Source organism: Neoarius graeffei, chromosome 16 (assembly GCF_027579695.1).
Source record: "Neoarius graeffei isolate fNeoGra1 chromosome 16, fNeoGra1.pri, whole genome shotgun sequence".
Taxonomy (NCBI): Eukaryota; Metazoa; Chordata; class Actinopteri; order Siluriformes; family Ariidae; genus Neoarius; species Neoarius graeffei.
In genome coordinates this window covers 33,582,259-33,599,430 of record NC_083584.1, presented here as the reverse complement: position 1 = coordinate 33,599,430, position 17,172 = coordinate 33,582,259, and the positions used below count along the sequence as shown (strand labels likewise).

At 41.8% G+C, this 17,172-nt stretch overlaps 1 protein-coding gene across 1 annotated transcript in view; it reads left to right on the top strand.

The window, feature by feature from the left end:
• The window catches only part of csmd2 (CUB and Sushi multiple domains 2), a 755,566-nt gene that overhangs the window by 463,260 nt on the left and 275,134 nt on the right, over positions 1-17,172 (top strand). The window contains exons 11-12 of the mRNA XM_060942244.1: positions 3,098-3,201; positions 4,892-5,004. Coding sequence (XP_060798227.1) covers positions 3,098-3,201; positions 4,892-5,004 — 217 coding nt within the window. The remainder of the gene's footprint in view (positions 1-3,097; positions 3,202-4,891; positions 5,005-17,172) is intronic.

The window sequence follows — 17,172 nt, the reverse complement described above, 5'->3', positions numbered from 1 at the left end:
CCCCAGGGCATGGTGCTGGCCCTTCTCTTCACCCTGTACACCACAGACTTCTGCTACAACTTGGAGCTGTGTCACATTCAGAAGTTTGCCGATGACACAGCCATAGTGGGGTGTATCAGGAACGACAGAGAGGAGGAGTATAGGAGCCTGGTGAGGGACTTTGCCGTCTGGTGCAACAGGAACCATCTGCAGCTCAACACCTCGAAGACCAAGGAGCTGGTCATTGACTTTGGGAGGTCCAGACCAAGGCCACGACCAATTCTGATTGAGGGAGTCGAGGTGGAGGTTGTGGATTCCTACAAGTACCTTGGGCTGTGGCTGGACAGCAAGCTGGACTGGACTTGCAACACCAACCACTTGTACAGGAAGGGACAGAGCAGGCTATACTTCCTGAGGAGGCTGTGGCCCTTTAACATCTGCAGGAAACTCCTGTGGATGTTCTATCAGTCCATGGTCGCCAGTGTCCTGTTTTACACCGTGGTGTGCTGGGGGGCGGCACATCCAAGAAGGACACATCCAGGCTAGACAAACTGATCAGGCGGGCTGGCTCTGTGGTCAGCATGAAGCTGGACTCTCTGGTGACAGTGGCAGAGAAGAGGACTATGGAAAAACTATTGAACATCATGGATGATGCCAGTCACCCTCTGCACACCGTCATCAGCAACCAAAGGAGCCTGTTCAGTGACAGAATACTCCTTCCCAAGTGCGGGACTAAGGGGTCATCCATAATTTTCATCATTATCACGAGCGTACAAACCGTACGCAGGGGGGGAGGTGGTTAATGACCAGGCGTACACTTTTTAAAAATGAAAAAATGATGATCCGTCAATGTGCGAATCGGTGGCCGCCATATTAAAAATTTCACGCCACATCGGTGTTGCCAGCTAGCTCTACACGCTTTCTTTCTTCAATACAACAACAATGGCTGACCCAGATTTTGACCGCGTTTATAAATTTGTGAAGAGTAGAAATACTGCTATTCACAAGACTCCTTCAAACGAGTACGAGCAGTTTTTAAACACTTATTGTTTCCTGCATACATCTGAGAAGCGGCAGGAGGCAGTTAGGGCAGGACAGGCTGCTTGGAAAGAATAAAAAAACGAATGTTTCAAAGCCAAAAGGCAACAGCTCCCCTTAAAAAGACAGTCCCTAATTTTCATAAACAGACCCTCCAGGATGTTGCGATTTGCAAATTCAACCAATCCCCGCAAACTCAGGGCGGTGTTGCAATTATATCCAATCACCGCAACTTTCCCACAAATTTGACCAATCATTGGCGTCGTCTTGAGGTGACGTCGACAAACTACCTTCCGCCTTACTTCCAGTGTTGCCAGATTGGGCGGTTTCCCGCCCAGTTGGGGGTTTCAAGTGCATTTTGGCAGGTTTTGAACATATTTTGGGCTGGAAAACGTCAGCAGTATCTGGCAACGCTGCTTACGTCCGTGTATACGTTCAAGAGAAGCAGCACGTGCGAGTCAGTGTTTATGTAGGCTTAAATTCTGTTACTGAACGTGTGTTATGTTTACAGTGAAGGACTGTGTGCACTTTACATTATTTTTTTACTTAATACAAGAAATTAATGGATGCCAACGTTTTTGCCAAAATGGTATTTTATTTTCCATTGTTTAGGCAGCTTCAGCATCATACTGTGAGATTCTGTTCAAATTGTTTTTTTTTCTTCTATGAAGCCTGAGCCATTTATTTTATTAGTTTATAATTATTGTTTAATTTAGTCTTCAGGAGAGACTGCCTGCACACAGTACTAGTATTAATATTTTTTTTTCTTACATGAAAGCTGAGGCATTTATATTATATTTTAAGGTAACTTCATGTTGTGCTGTGAGGTTCTCTGCACTTTAACTTTTGAACCAACAGGTGCATTTGGATAAGTAAAGCCTATTTTTCTGCATTTTTGTAGTCCTGGTAATCTTTTATATTGGTAAAGTTGTTTATAGGACCATTTCTCAGTGTCTGTTTTTTTAATCAATAGTTTTTCAGTAATAACTTAATATTTAACATATCACTCAATTTTAATCACAAAAAGAGAAAATCGCAACAATTCCTCGCAACTTTCACTTCCTCCCGCAATGTAATCGCAACAAAAACCTAAAAAATACCGCAACTTTCATCGCAATTTTTTGGAAAACCCCCCGCAACAATCACAAAAAAGGCCCGCTGAATCCTGGGGGACTGAAAAAAGAATCGTCTGCTTTCTATGAAAACTTCTGGACCCGTCTTGTGTCTTCTTTTCTTCTCTTGTGAATCTTTGTATTGTCCTGTCATCCGATTTTAATAAAAAGTAATACAAGACATGGTTTTATTTTGAATTCCTATTCCACGTAGATCCATCATCATTTTTTTGTCCGCGAATGTACACTTTTGGGGGGAGGGAGGGGGGTTGCTCAGAAGTCTACTCTTTGTAGACTCATGATAATGATGAAAATTATGGATGACCCCTAACAGACTTAAAAACTCCTTTGTCCCTCATGCCATCAGACTGTACAACTCCTCTCTGGAGGGGGAGGAAGGGTAACAGGAGGACAGAGGACGGGAAGGAGCAGTAGCCTAGCCTGACAAAAAGCAATACTGGACAATGTGCAATCTAAATGTGCAATATAATGTGCAATACCTCTCCTGCTGGACTTTTTTTTTTTCTTTTTCATTCTTCTTTTCCCATATCTTATTCTTTTTTATATTTGTATATGTAAATACTTAATTTAATTTAATTTATCTAGAAGTTTTCTCTATTTTATATTCTCTGTTTATCCTGTAATGATGCTGCTGGAATTTTAATTTCCCTGAGGGAACCTTCCCAAAGGGATCAATAAAGTTCTATCTAATCTAATCTAACCTAACCTAACCTAACCTAACCTAACCTAACCTAACCTAAAATCATTTCATAGCTTTGTTCTGAGCACAAACTCAGCTACAGTAATATGAAAACAGGAAGTAGTTCAGGTCCAATCACATTTTGCAAAAGTAAAATTGGATTGCTGGTGATCTAGGTAAGTCCGAGCATAAAAGAACAAATGAATAGTGGAGGTTATGGACTGGCTGCTAATATGTGTGGTAATGAAGCTTATGGGCTTGTTTGCAGGTAATAAAGTTGACCTTTGAGGACTTTGACCTGGAGCGTGGCTATGACACTCTAACTGTGGGTGATGGAGCTGTAATTGGGGACCAAAGGACCGTCTTTCATGTGTGAGTACTTTTGTCTCTGGCACATTTGTACTTGATACTCTATTGCTCTCTTTTCTCTTTCTCTCCTTGATGTTCTCCTCTTTTAACCCTCACATTATCTATTCCTCCTCCTCCTCTTCGTTCTCCTCTTGCTCTGTTTCTCCTTCTTTCATCAGCCCTCTGAGCAACAGCGGATGGGAGAAATACCCTGCACTCAAGTGCCAATCACTTTCGCTCTCAGTGTTACAAGAAGATCACGGCAATAGGAAAAAAAATAATAATAAAAAAGAAAGAAAAACCTTGCTGCATATTGATGCCCGTAATGCAGTTTGCCTGACCAGATGCTCTGGAATGTTTCTCAGAGTGTTGTTATTAATTGTGCTGAAATTTATGGTGTTCATAAAGTTTTATTGATGCTGTTTTATGTGCGCTCTCTGGCAGAGCCTTGAGAGTGCTCGTGCAGTCGCTGAACATTATGGCATCCCTGGGTACTCTCTCTCTCTTTCTCACTCTCTCATTCTTTCTGGGTGCTCAAAACCTCAAATGGCCTAATGTGCTCAATTAGTGAGCCCCATAATCCCAGAGCCAGAGAAACTCTATAGTCAGCCAGGGTTTTTGGTATAGAGTACATCAGGATCAGACTGTTCACAATCACTACGTTTACATGCACATAGAGAGAATCGAATTTCTGCCATTGCTCGACTGAAATCGAAGTTCAAAATGCCATGTATACACCTTAATTCGGCTGAAATTGAACCGAACTTGATTTCTCGGAATCGAGCTACACGACCTAGTTTATGCGATTTCTGCTGAGCTACTTTGTGCATGTATACCCTATCGAGCTAGTTGTCGAGCTACTTCCGGAAGTGACGAGTGACGAGACCACAAGCGGGAAACACAACAGCCTCGGTCGGCATGACAACAGTAGTAGCGAGCAGCAGAAGAGGTCAGGAGGAACAAACGGAGAAGAGAAAATGGCGATGTAGAGCTCTCTGAAGTGTGGGTGGAGCACAGAGGACGTCAGGACAAAGCTTCTGGTACTAATAGGCTTTTTATTGTCAGACTTTTCAGTTTAACAGCCTACTTTTATTCTTGAGAGAAAAACACACACACGCACGCACGCACGCGCATGTGCGCGCGCTGTGTTCTAGTCCCGGGATGAGCTGTCCCCTCTGCTCTCCCTCTGCCTCCTTAAATAGGGCGCGGTTACTGGGAAGCCACACAAATACAGGTTAATTACCGTCAGGTGTAGTTATTCTGCCACTCACCTTCCCTGGCTCCGCCCTCCTGTCACAGACCGGCGCTTGACCACGCCCCCACTGCTACAGGCAAGCAGAAACGTGCACTTCTGGAGCAATGAGGAGACAGAGTTCATGCTCATTCAGCTTAAGGAGTTGAATGTATTAAAATTCATGGACAGGAGAAAAACGCGCAATGGAGAACACGGAACTGATAACTTTGTTTACACTCTTGAATAGCTCTTCTTCATGACGACAACCGGAAGTGTACTAACACGATGGGGCGTGTTGCGCCACCTGTGGCTCGGGTGCACAATGCACCTCACACAATAGCCCGATTTCAGTTGTGTGCATGTAGGATTGGATTTCTCTGGCACCCTGCTGGGACCTTCAGCTCGATTACTGACAGCAGCTCGATTTGCATGTGCATGTAAACGTAGTCACTGTTTTCTGAATCCTATTTCTGTTCCCAGCCTGTCAGGAACCAACACTCCAGACCTGGTGGTGAGCACAAGTCATCAGATGTGGCTTAATTTCAAGACAGATGATACCAGCGGGTCCTTGGGATTCAAAGTGTCATATGAAGGTAAAGTCAGATCAAAATACATAGACAAAAAAAGCACAATATTGTTGTCCAGTTGTTTATTGGCATGGACTGGTGGACTTCGTATTGGAGAAGGAAACACAATGCTTTGATTCTGGTTTGGCTTTGAGAGGAAAGATTATAGAATTTGGCCATTATCTGTATCTGTAAAGTACTCAACAATATAGTGAAGTGTTTTCACGAGGAGACAAAAGAACTGTTCTTCATGCATTTCAATTAAAACTGGTAGCGATTCATCTCTAGTGCTCTGTCTAGTGTTTCCATTTAGTGTCATGGCCATATCAATGGGCATGATTTAGAAAATGGTATGTTTGGTATTTTTGTGTTCAACAGGATTGTGTCTGATTACTTGTGGAAAAGAGTGCAGGATACGAACAAGACATGTAATCCATTCTCAAAACTACATTTAAATAATATTGGCTGGCTTTTTTTTCATGGTCTATCAGATATATTCCATTCAGCTAGCATGATATTGAATGAGTCGAAGAAGAGTTCAATATCATGCTCGCTTAATGGAATATATCTGATAGACCACGAAAAAAAAGCCATTATTATTATTATACTACATACACATTCCTATAAGGTGTTTAACGCGTCTTTCTCTTTCAAAATTCTCTCAAAATCTTCCGTATTTAACAAAGCAAACCTGGCGGCCATGTTTGTTTACAAATTGTCAGTCACTCGCTAGTGCGGAAGTTTTACATCTCCAATGTGTGACGTCATGTTGTCTTGACAACCATGCAATCTCGTAAACTGTATTCAACGCTCATTATCCATTTGGTAGAGTGATGTAATACACGTAGAATAAGCGATATGCAAACAATATTACATGCTATCAAACCAAATCAATGAAACCCGCTAGAAGGGAATAGAACAAGTTTTTATTACATCAAAATAGTGTCCTGTATGGATAATAATTATTGATATAGTATATCGGGCATCTCGCATAAGTATTTAGTCCCAATCAAAAGGCACAAAATTATTCAAAGTGAGCAATTAAAGTGTCACATGATCTCAATGTACAGTGGTGCTTGGAAGTTTGTGAACCATTTAGAATGTTCTATATTTCTACAAAAATATGACCTAAAACATCATCAGATTTTCACACAAGTCCTAAAAGTAGATAAAGAGAACCCAGTTAAACAAACGAGACAAAAATATTATACTTAGTCATTTATTTATTGAGGAAAATTATCCAATATTACATATCTGTGAGTGGCAAAAGTATGTGAACCTCTAGGATTAGCAGTTAATTTGAAGGTGAAATTAGAGTCAGGTGTTTTCAATCAATGGGATAACAATCAGGTGTGAGTGGGCACCATGATTTATTGAAAGAACAGGGATCTATCAAAGTCTGATCTTCACAACACGTTTGTGGAAGTGTATCATGGCACAAACAAAGGAGATTTCTGAGGACCTCAGAAAAAGCATTGTTGATGCTCTTCAGACTGGAAAAAGTTACAAAACCATCTCTAAAGAGTTTGGACTCCACAAATCCACAGTAAGACAGATTGTGTACAAATGGAGGAAATTCAAGACCATTGTTACTCTCCCCAGGAGTGGTCAACCAACAAAGATCACTCCAAGAGCAAGGCGTGTAATAGTCGGCGAGGTCACAAAGGAACCCAGGGTAACTTCTAAGCAACTGAAGGCCTCTCTCACATTGGCTAATGTTAATGTTCATGAGTCCACCATCAGGTTAATACTGAACAACAATGGTGTGCATGGCAGGGTTGTAAGGAGAAAGCCACTGCTCTCCAAAAAAAGGACTGCTGTTCATCTGCAGTTTGCTAAAGATCACGTGGACAAGCCAGAAAGCTACTGAAAAAATCTTTTGTGGACAGATGAGACCAAAATAGAACTTTTTGGTTTCAATGAGAAGCGTTATGTTTGGAGAAAGGACAACACTGCATTCCAGTATAAGAACCTTATCCCATCTGTGAAACATGGTGGTGATAGCATCATGGTTTGGGCCTATTTTGCTGCATCTGGGCCAGGATGGCTTGCCATCATCATTGATGGAACAATTAATTCTGAATTATACCAGCAAATTCTAAAGGAAAATGTCAGGACATCTGTTCATGAACTGAATCTCAAGAGAAGGTGGGTCATGCAGCAAGACAATGACCCTAAGCACACAAGTCGTTCTACCAAAGAATGATGCAAGAAGAATAAAGTTAATGTTTTGGAATTGCCAAGTCAAAGTCCTGACCGTAATCCAATGGAAATGTTGTGGAAGGACCTGAAGCAAGCAGTTCATGTGAGGAAACCCACCAACATCCCAGAGTTGAAGCTGTTCTGTCTGGAGGAATGGGCTAAAATTCCTCCAAGCCAGTGTGCAGGACTGATCAAGTTACCGGAAACGTTTAGTTGCAGTTATTGCTGCACAAGGGGGTCACACCAGATACTGAAAGCAAAGGTTCACATACTTTTGCCACTCACAGATATGTAATATTGGATCATTTTCCCCAATAAGTAAACGACGAAGTATAATATTTTTGCCTCATTTGTTTAACTGTGTTCTCTTTATCTACTTTTAGGACTTGTGTGAAAATCTGATGATGTTTTAGGTCATATTTATGCAGAAATATAGAAAATTCTAAAGGTTTCACAAACTTTCAAGCACCACTGTAAATAGATCTGGCTTTGGAGTTTGTTGGAGGACATCTTTAAACAAACATTGTCAAGAAGCTATTAAAAAAAGGAAGTCCAGGACAAAGTTCTCAAATGTACCAGTCAGGAGTTGGTTGCTGTGTCACACCTTTTAATCCATTATTAAAAAAGAAAAAGAAAAAAAAAGGTAAGAATATGGTTGACTGTGACTGCCTAGAGTAGCCTGTCCACCAGCAATTAGGGACAGGGTCAACACTCCCTCATTTCACGCCACCATTTCTGTTCATCTCTCCCCCCCCCCATTGTCTCATCTCATTTCATTATCTCTAGCTGCTTTATCCTGTTCTACAGGGTCGCAGGCAAGCTGGAGCCTATCCCAGCTGACTACGGGCGAAAGGCGGGGTACAAGTCGCCAGGTCATCACAGGGCTGACACATAGACACAGACAACCATTCACACTCACATTCACACCTACGGTCAATTTAGAGTCACCAGTTAACCTAACCTGCATGTCTTTGGACTGTGGGGGAAACCGGAGCACCCGGAGGAAACCCACGCGGACACGGGGAGAACATGCAAACTCCGCACAGAAAGGCCCTCGCCGGCCACAGGGCTCGAACCCGAACCTTCTTGCTGTGAGGCGACAGCGCTAACCACTACACCACCGTGCCCCCCCCATTGTGTTTTCCTATAATTGTGGTGAAAATATAAGCTTTCATCTTACTTAAAAAGCCACCGCAATTGTCATCATAACGCCTACTAGTATTTCTAAAGCTTTGTTCTTCTTTAGCCCACCTCTTATTAAATATTTCTTCATCTCTCGATGAGAGGAAAGAGAATCTCTTGTTTAATAATGCACACTGTCTCTGTCTGAGGGGCTTTCTCACCCCTCTGCATCTTCAGAAGCTTCTCCCCTCGGTTCATTCTGAATCTGTAATGATGCTGCTTGCCAAAATCTGTGTATATTTGTCTACAATGACAGCACAGCATGATCTTTTTTATCCCACTCACTCATTTTATTTTTTCACATTTCCTCTGCATAATGTTTCTGTCTTCAGACATGAAAGGGACATGTCTGGACACTAGGCTGTCTGGAAAGTTCTTCATGTCCTAAAAATGAAATAGCATGTTCATAATTTCTTATTTGTTCACTGAGTTGATGAACACCCTAGTTTTTGTTTGTTTGATTGATTTAATAATTGTATTTAGCTACTACTGGGAATTGGCACTTTACTCTGGTCCTCACTTTGATACTGTATCTACACTGAGCCTTGAGGCGCCAATTTTTTTCTTGTTTTTTTTTTAAATCTGCAAAATAACAGGAAAGTAGAGCAGAGTATACACCCAAAACATAATGAAAACAATGAGCCAGACTTAATGAAGCTGAAGTTGAAGAATCTCTTTTAATCTTTCTTTCTCCCACCTTTGAAAACATTTCCCCAGTTCACTTTAATTCTTATTTCCATAGTTTTAACATAATTGTTGCATTGATAGTTCTCAAATGCAGGTGCTCTGTCTATCACTTTCTCTGTCTCTGACTTACTCCCTGTCTTGGAAATAAATTTTCATGAGAGATGCCTGCATATATTCAAAATTATGAGGCATTATATTTGACATTAAGAACAAGGGATTTGTGAGAATTACTGCAGGGCACGAAAGAGACCGCAAATGCCTCATTACTGCCACTGGTGCATTTAAGATCTGATCTCCCATTAAGGCAAGCACAAAGAGATGCATGCCACAGGCATCTCCTTTACCACTTCAGGCTTTCGAGATATTGAGCTTCTTATCCCTCCCTCTTCCATTATTTTTTTTATCCCATCTTCCCTCGATATTCTAACTGCAGAGCCCCAGAGGGGGCACAAGCTCTAATTTGGTATGCATGACAGGGTTTCTGAATTTCAGTGTGCAAATCCAGTATGCTTAATGTTTATGGTTAGAACATGTGTATCAATACATTATAAATCTGTATCATAATTGTTTTATTGATGCCAAAGCATTAGATCATATTGATTTTCAGATTACCACAGTGTTTGCATTAAAATATTCATCAATCGATTGTGTATGACATGTATACTAGATGCCCAAAACCACCTCTGAGCATATACGTAAAGTATGAGCTTGACTGAATGGTGAATGAAAGTGCATTTAGGAAAGCATTTCCACATTTTGCAAGGCTGGGCGAATTTATTTGGACTCTTGCCTTCCTGCATTATTAGTAATCCTTCACTAGGAAGTCGGTGACTTCCATCTGGATTTGCAAGAGAAAAAAAAAGAGGAAAGTGACAGGAAAATAAATCAGTGGGAAATTGAAATGGGTAAATAAGAAAGGCCTTATGAAAGTGCACGTCAGCTTCTAGTGAGAGAGACAGCATTTTGTACCCAAGGATATCTGCATCAGCTCTGACATGCAGGATGTGTACATGCCTGCTTGCTGTGACCATGTACGGTATATGAGTGTCCATTAGCGTTGGTCATGTTATGAATGCAGAGATACAGAGAATCAGGTGGCATTGTGCCACTTTCTTCCACCTTGCTGCAAGTTGTTTAGAAGATGTTAATACAATATGGCATACACAGTACCGAAGACGTAGTACTCACTACATTTCTGTGTAGTGCATTTTTAAATGCATTGTACTTGTATGAATATCTTTGATCCCTTAATATCCCTGGAGCAGCTGGTGTTTAAACAGTTAATAGCTCTGAATGTTGAGTCTTGGTCTGAGCCATGGGGTTCACCTGTGAAGACTGCATTTGTTGTTAAAAAGGACAAACCAACATGAAAGTCATCCATCCATCCATCCATCCATCCATCCATCCATCCATCCATCCATCCATCCATCCATCCATCCATCCATCCATCCATCCATCCATCATCTGTAGCCACTTATCCTGTGCAGGGTTTCAGGCAAGCTGGAGCCTATCCCAGCTGACTATGGGCGAGAAGTAGGGTACACCCAGGACAAGTCGCCAGGTCATTGCAGGACATGAAAGCCATAGGGCTCGCTAATCTTTATTGATGTTATAACTCATGATGGGAGCAGCAGAATGAATTTAGAAGTATACAGAAACATCCTACCTGCCAATTTACAGAGAAATTCATCCAATCCAGTTGGGTGGAACTTCATCATGCAGCAAGACAATGACCCAACACAACAAATGGCTTCATTGGGGAAAAAATGTGGAAGGTTTTAGACTGGCCAAGTCAGTAGACCTCAATCCAAATGAGAAGCGTTACATGTCCTGAAGAGGGCACTGAAGGAAGAACCCATCCAAACCAAACAACAACTGAAAGTATGTCTGTGAAGGTTCTCAGTCATCCAGGTCATCGTAATCCGTAGGTGCTAAAGAAGGCAACTGGACTTGCTTGAAATCCTTGAAGATGTTTCACCTCTCATCCAAAAGGATTTTTCAGTTCTGTCTGATTAGTGTGGAGTTTCAGGTATTTATCATCTAGTGGATCAAAAGCAACCCTAAGGAGAGTTGTTGAGGTCACATAGGTCACTGACCCTCTCAGCCATCCTGTAGGTTGTTGGGGTCACTGGAGGCCAGGTGTGAACGGTGTTAGCAGCCTAGAGGGTCGTTAGGGTGATCTGTGGGTCGTTGGCTCTCTCTGCCATCATGTGAGTCATTGAAGTCAGCTGAGTCTTGGTGTGGATGTGTATTCAGTTTTCTGGGAAATGTGCCAAGGACTGCATTGTAGGTGGCTGATAAATGGTGTCTCAGGCCAAGTTTACATTAGACCGTATCTGTCTCGTTTTCTTCACGGATGCACTGTCCGTTTACATTAAAATGCCTGGAAACGCCGGGAAACGGGAATCTGCCAGGGTCCACGTATTCAATCCAGATCGTGTCTGGTCCGGTGCTGTGTAAACATTGAGGATACGCGGATACGCTGTGCTGAGCTCTAGCTGGCGTCGTCATTGGACAACGTCACTGTGACATCCACCTTCCTGATTCGCTGGCGTTGGTCATGTGACGCGACTGCTGAAAAACGGCGCGGACTTCCGCCTTGTATCACCTTTCATTAAAGAGTATAAAAGTATGAAAATACTGCAAATACTGATGCAAATACTGCCCATTGTGTAGTTATGATTGTCTTTAGGCTTGCCATCCTTCCACTTGCAAGTAGTAAGTGACGTGCATGCCCGATATGCACTAGGATCACACACACAGCGGCTCAGTCCCGAATCACTGCTCGTGCGCTTCACTTGCGCGCTGTGTGAGCTGCGCAGGGCCGGAGTGCGCACCCTCCAGAGGGCATTCGCTGTTCAGGGCGGAGTGATTTGGAGCGCAGGATGCCTGCGGAGCCGAGCGTATCCGTGTATTGGTGTTGCTGTGTGCACGCGAATCGTGTATTGGCATTGCTGTGTGCACACTAATCGTTTTAAAAACATTAATCTGATGATCCGCTGATATGCTCTAATGTAAACCCCACCTCAGACCACCTCCTGTGTTCAGTGATAGTCATTCTAGGTTGACGAAAATGGCTTCTTTTACTCCTCTTTCAAACCACCGGTCTTTAACGGTCTTCAACAACTGAAAGTGATTGTGGTACAAATCTGGAAAAGCATCACAAAAGATGAAAACCGTTTGGGGATGTCAGTGGATTGCCGGCTCGATGCAGTTTTTGTAAGCAAGGGATATGCAATGGAATATTTAACAGTTATTCCATGAAATCGAGTCGTACATGGCTTATAGCTAACTCGTCACCATGCGCCTCATCGGCTATAAGCCATGTATGACGAGATTGAGTGGAATAACTGTTTTATTCTATCCACATTCACTGGATTTTGAAAAGCAGAACATTTTTATTTTTATTTTTTGCAAACTCGATAAATAAAGACTTCATACAAAAGGTCCAACAAAATAATTTCCGCTTAGAATGGAAACAAACCGGCGAAATGACAGTAGCAATTTGTGAAAAATGCGATAATAATAATTTATGAAAAATAAAAAAAGATATGTTCTCCCTATCAAATACTTTCATTCCATATGTTCTTGCTTTTTTGTATTTTTGGGAGTTTTCCTTTCAAGTAGAGTTTATATGAGCTGATAGCCTAGTAGTAAAGTGCTCATATCCAGTGAGTGGGGATAGAATAATAAGTGCTATTTTCTTTAACATTATCTGTTCCAATACTTTCACTGATCTAAATATTAGGTGGTCTGCCATCAAAGGTACCATGCTCTAAGTTGTATCATGCATCTAGATGTAAATATCAGTAAATGAAAGCTAAGAATCTGTTCTATCATTTCATATTCATCTCTTCATCTCAAATTCAGATGTCTTCAGTGTATTAAAAAAATGAGAACTGGCCCTGCTGTTCCAATATTTTGAAGAGGATTTTATATATTCTCTAATAACTTGTATGCCAACCCTTTGCATTTATAATTACATGCAACATCTTTTATGTCCTTGAGCTGCTTTCAGATCCTCGAAAATAAGAGATGGTTCATTGCAATAGATTTGAACAATGTAATTACAATTTCAAAGTGATTTGAAAGGAACTTGAGAGCTCTCGTGTAAAAAAAAAAATCTTAACTGCTAACATCTGTCTTTACATCTAGGCATAACATTATTTCACATACAGTGCAAATGCTGTATATTGTAATACATGTGTTAATGTACAAGTAAAATCATTTTAGCTTTTATTTATTTTCTTGAAGAATGTTAATCTTGTCACCATGATCACTGCTGCCTTGGCCTTATTAATCAGTCATTTCGTAAAGTTGTGTGTAAATGTTAATTTTCTTTGTACTTGATAATGTAAACCATCTTGAAAGTACCAAGAGCATTCATGACACCACTGATTTAGATTTAATGACAAATTAATGTTTAAATGTTGAAAAGAGCACTTTCTAAGCATGACACAGACTGACTCGTCCTCTGTTTTCCGTGACCACTTATTTGTCCTTGCAGAAGTTAATTTGTGGATTTGTTTTGGATTGTTTTCTTTCAAACCATTAATATGAAATGAGCGATAAGAAATATGAAATTTAATGTCAGTGCATTATTATGAACTTTTAACAACATTTCTGTGTGCCATTGAAACAAATAAGCTATTTCAACTTGACAGCAGAAGCTGTGTATAAAAATAAAGTAAAAATTTGAACCTTATTAGTCGAGGTTTTCATTCGTGAGTCTTCTTATAAATTTACCCAAACTTGGGATTTCTTGTTGGAAATATTTTTATACCATGAAGATCATTTTCTTGCGTAAATGCTCCTGCAAACAAATTACAAATAAATGTGTTCATATTCAGTTTCTTACTGTACCTCATAGTTATTTCTGTGCCTTGTTTAAGTTTTACCCAAGTCATTATTTTCTGAAAGTAATCATATTGTTATTGAGTAAGCTTAGTGATTAGTACAAGTGTTTAGTCTAAACACCTTTCCAGATATAACATGGTGTCTCTGCAGTTTCCTTCATCTTTATTGCCTCCTTTATTACTCTCCTCTACACTTTTCCTGTACAGGACTAAGAAGAGTGAAAAGACTCATAGTAATCTCTGTGATGGAGAAGAACATCCATATTCACCATCTTTCATAATATTCATAATACCCTGAAGCCCCTGGCACACATTTTTCGGTACTGTGTTATTCTGATTTCTTTTCTCCATAGAGACAAAACTCTCATATACACATTTCTCTCCTGTCTTTAATTTGTCAGTGCCTTCCCTCCATTTTGCTGTTGCCTTCTGCTCACAAATAGGGCCTGGCATGCCAAGACAAGTCGAAGGATGAGGAGAAGAGAGGGAGAAAAAGGAATCCATGAAGAGTGTAGTCCAGTCAGAGACAACAATGATGACATGGCCAGTTTGCATGCATGTGCCATAGTCTTGGTGTGAGAGAAACAAGAGAGAGAGAGAGAACTCAACATTTTGGAAACTGACTTTCTAGATTCCTTCCCAAATGACAGTTGCATAAATGTGGATTGCACTCACTATGCACGTTGACAGAATGTCTTAGAATAGATCACGTCCACTTCCTCGACTTTCTAATTTAGGTGCATGCTGAGACATTCTTCATGAGGATGCAGTCAGGACATAATTACATGCTGCTCTGGCCAAACAAACCAGTCCTTCTATTCACACAGCATCAAAAGCAAGTTCAGGTTTAATTCTTAATGAGATCCTGCATTTCCTCCAAGGAATTCATAAACCTCACACGCAGTGCCAGCCAAAATGAACTACTTGACCTGTAGTAGACACAGTGGTTGCATCTATTTTGTGTGTATATGCACACACACAGTATATCCATCCATTATCTGTAGCCGCTTATCCTGTGCAGGGTTGCAGGCAAGCTGGAGCCTATCCCAGCTGACTATGGGCGAGAGGCAGGGTACACCCTGAACAACTCACCAGGTCATTGCAGGCCTGACACATAGAGACAAACAACCATTCACACGTACAGTCAATTTAGAGCCACCAATTAGCCTAACCTGCATGTCTTTGGACTGTGAGGGAAACCAGAGCACCCAGAGGAAACCCACTCAGGCACAGGAAGAATATGCAAAAGCCACACAGAAAGGCCCCTGTCAGCCACTGGGTTCAAACCCAGGACTTTCTTGCTGTGAGGCGACAGTGCTAACCACTGTGTCACCTATATATATATATATATATATATATATATATATATATATAATCTCATCTCATCATCTCTAGCTGCTTTATCCTGTTCTACAGGGTCGCAGGCAAGCTGGAGCCTATCCCAGCTGACTACGGGCGAAAGGTGGGGTACACCCTGGACAAGTCGCCAGGTCATCACAGGGCCGACACATAGACACAGACAACCATTCACACTCACACTCACACCTACGGTCAATTTAGAGTCACCAGTTAACCTAACCTGCATGTCTTTGGACTGTGGGGGAAACCGGAGCACCCGGAGGAAACCCACGCGGACACGGGGAGAACATGCAAACTCCGCACAGAAAGGCCCTCGCCGGCCCCGGGCCTCGAACCTGGACCTTCTTGCTGTGAGGCGACAGCGCTAACCACTACACCACCGTGCCGCCTATATATATATAAAAAATGATATCACATGGTTGTACAAAGATATGAAGTTTATACATATTCACGAGTGAGTGAAGCAAATGAGTGAAAATATTTTCAACATGAGAAGATAAACTTCATATCTTTGCACAACTGTGTAATATTCTTTATATTATATGGACACATATGGCCCTTTTCCACTACCCTTTTTCAGCTCACTTCAGCCCGACACGGCTCGCGTTTCGACTACCTCAGAGCAGCACGACTCAGCTTGCTTCAGCCCTACTCAGCACCCAAAACTCGCACGGTTTTGGAGTGGGGCTGAAGTGAGCCAAACCGAGCCGAGTGGGGCTAGGGGCATGAGGAGACACTCCCCTGTGCACTGATTGGTGAGGAGGAGTGTCCTCACATGCCCACACACGCCCCGCGAGCACGCTGGGATCTGTAAACACCGTAAACCCGGAGAAGAAGAATTACGAATTACAAGAATTTCTGAAGCCTTATGCGCCTCGGCTCATCTATACGCTCTTGCCAGTATCTGTTGGCGTTGTCGGTGACAACAAGCCACAGCACCAAGACCAGCAACACTAACGACTCCATGTCCTCCATGTTTATTGTTTACTATCCGGGTCGTGAGACTACCGCTTAAAAGGTCACTGATGTCACTGTTTGCGCCGCCTAACGACATCATGTGACGTCCACCCACTTTCGCTAACTCCACCCAATGTGTCCACCCACTTCCAGCCAGCACAGTTCAGCGCGGTTGTAGTCGAAATGCAACTCCAACAGCCCCGCTCAGCTCGACTCAGCCCAACTCAGCACGGCACGGCTCAGCCCAACTCAGCCGCGTTGGTAGTGGAAAAGCGGCAATAGACACACACACACACAAGTTAATCAAAAGAATTTTAACTTTGAACCATTCGCTATTTTGACAGCACGTGTCTCGTCAGTGGGAAAACACTGGGAGTGACATCATCAGAGTGAAATATTGGAAAATATGTCACTCAGATCCACGATGCATTTCGTATGAAAAATGCAAGTTTTTCAATATGAGAAGATAAACTTCATAACTTCAAGCCAACATGTGATGTTCATTTTATTGTACAGAGAAATTCACAAACAAAAAGTACCCAAATTTATCAAAACAGTTCATTGACTTCCTCACGACTGACATATAGAGATTTATGTCACGGTTTTGGTTCTCCAAGTTCCGGATGTAGCCCATATGAAAACACTGACAGGTAAAGTGAATTACATTGATTATGTTGTTACAATGGCACCTGTCAAGGGGTGGGATATATGAGGCAGTAAGAAAACAGTCAGTTCTTGAAGTTGATGTGTTGGAAGCAGGAAAAATGGGCAAGCGTAAAGATCTAAGCGACAAGAGCCAAATTGTGATGGTGAGATGACTGGGTCTGAGCATCTCCAAAATGGTACATCTTGTGGGGTGTTCCCAGTATGCAGTGGGTAGTACCTACCAAAAGTGGTCCAAGGAAGGATAACTGGTGATAACATCTCATCTCATCTCATCTCATCTCATCTC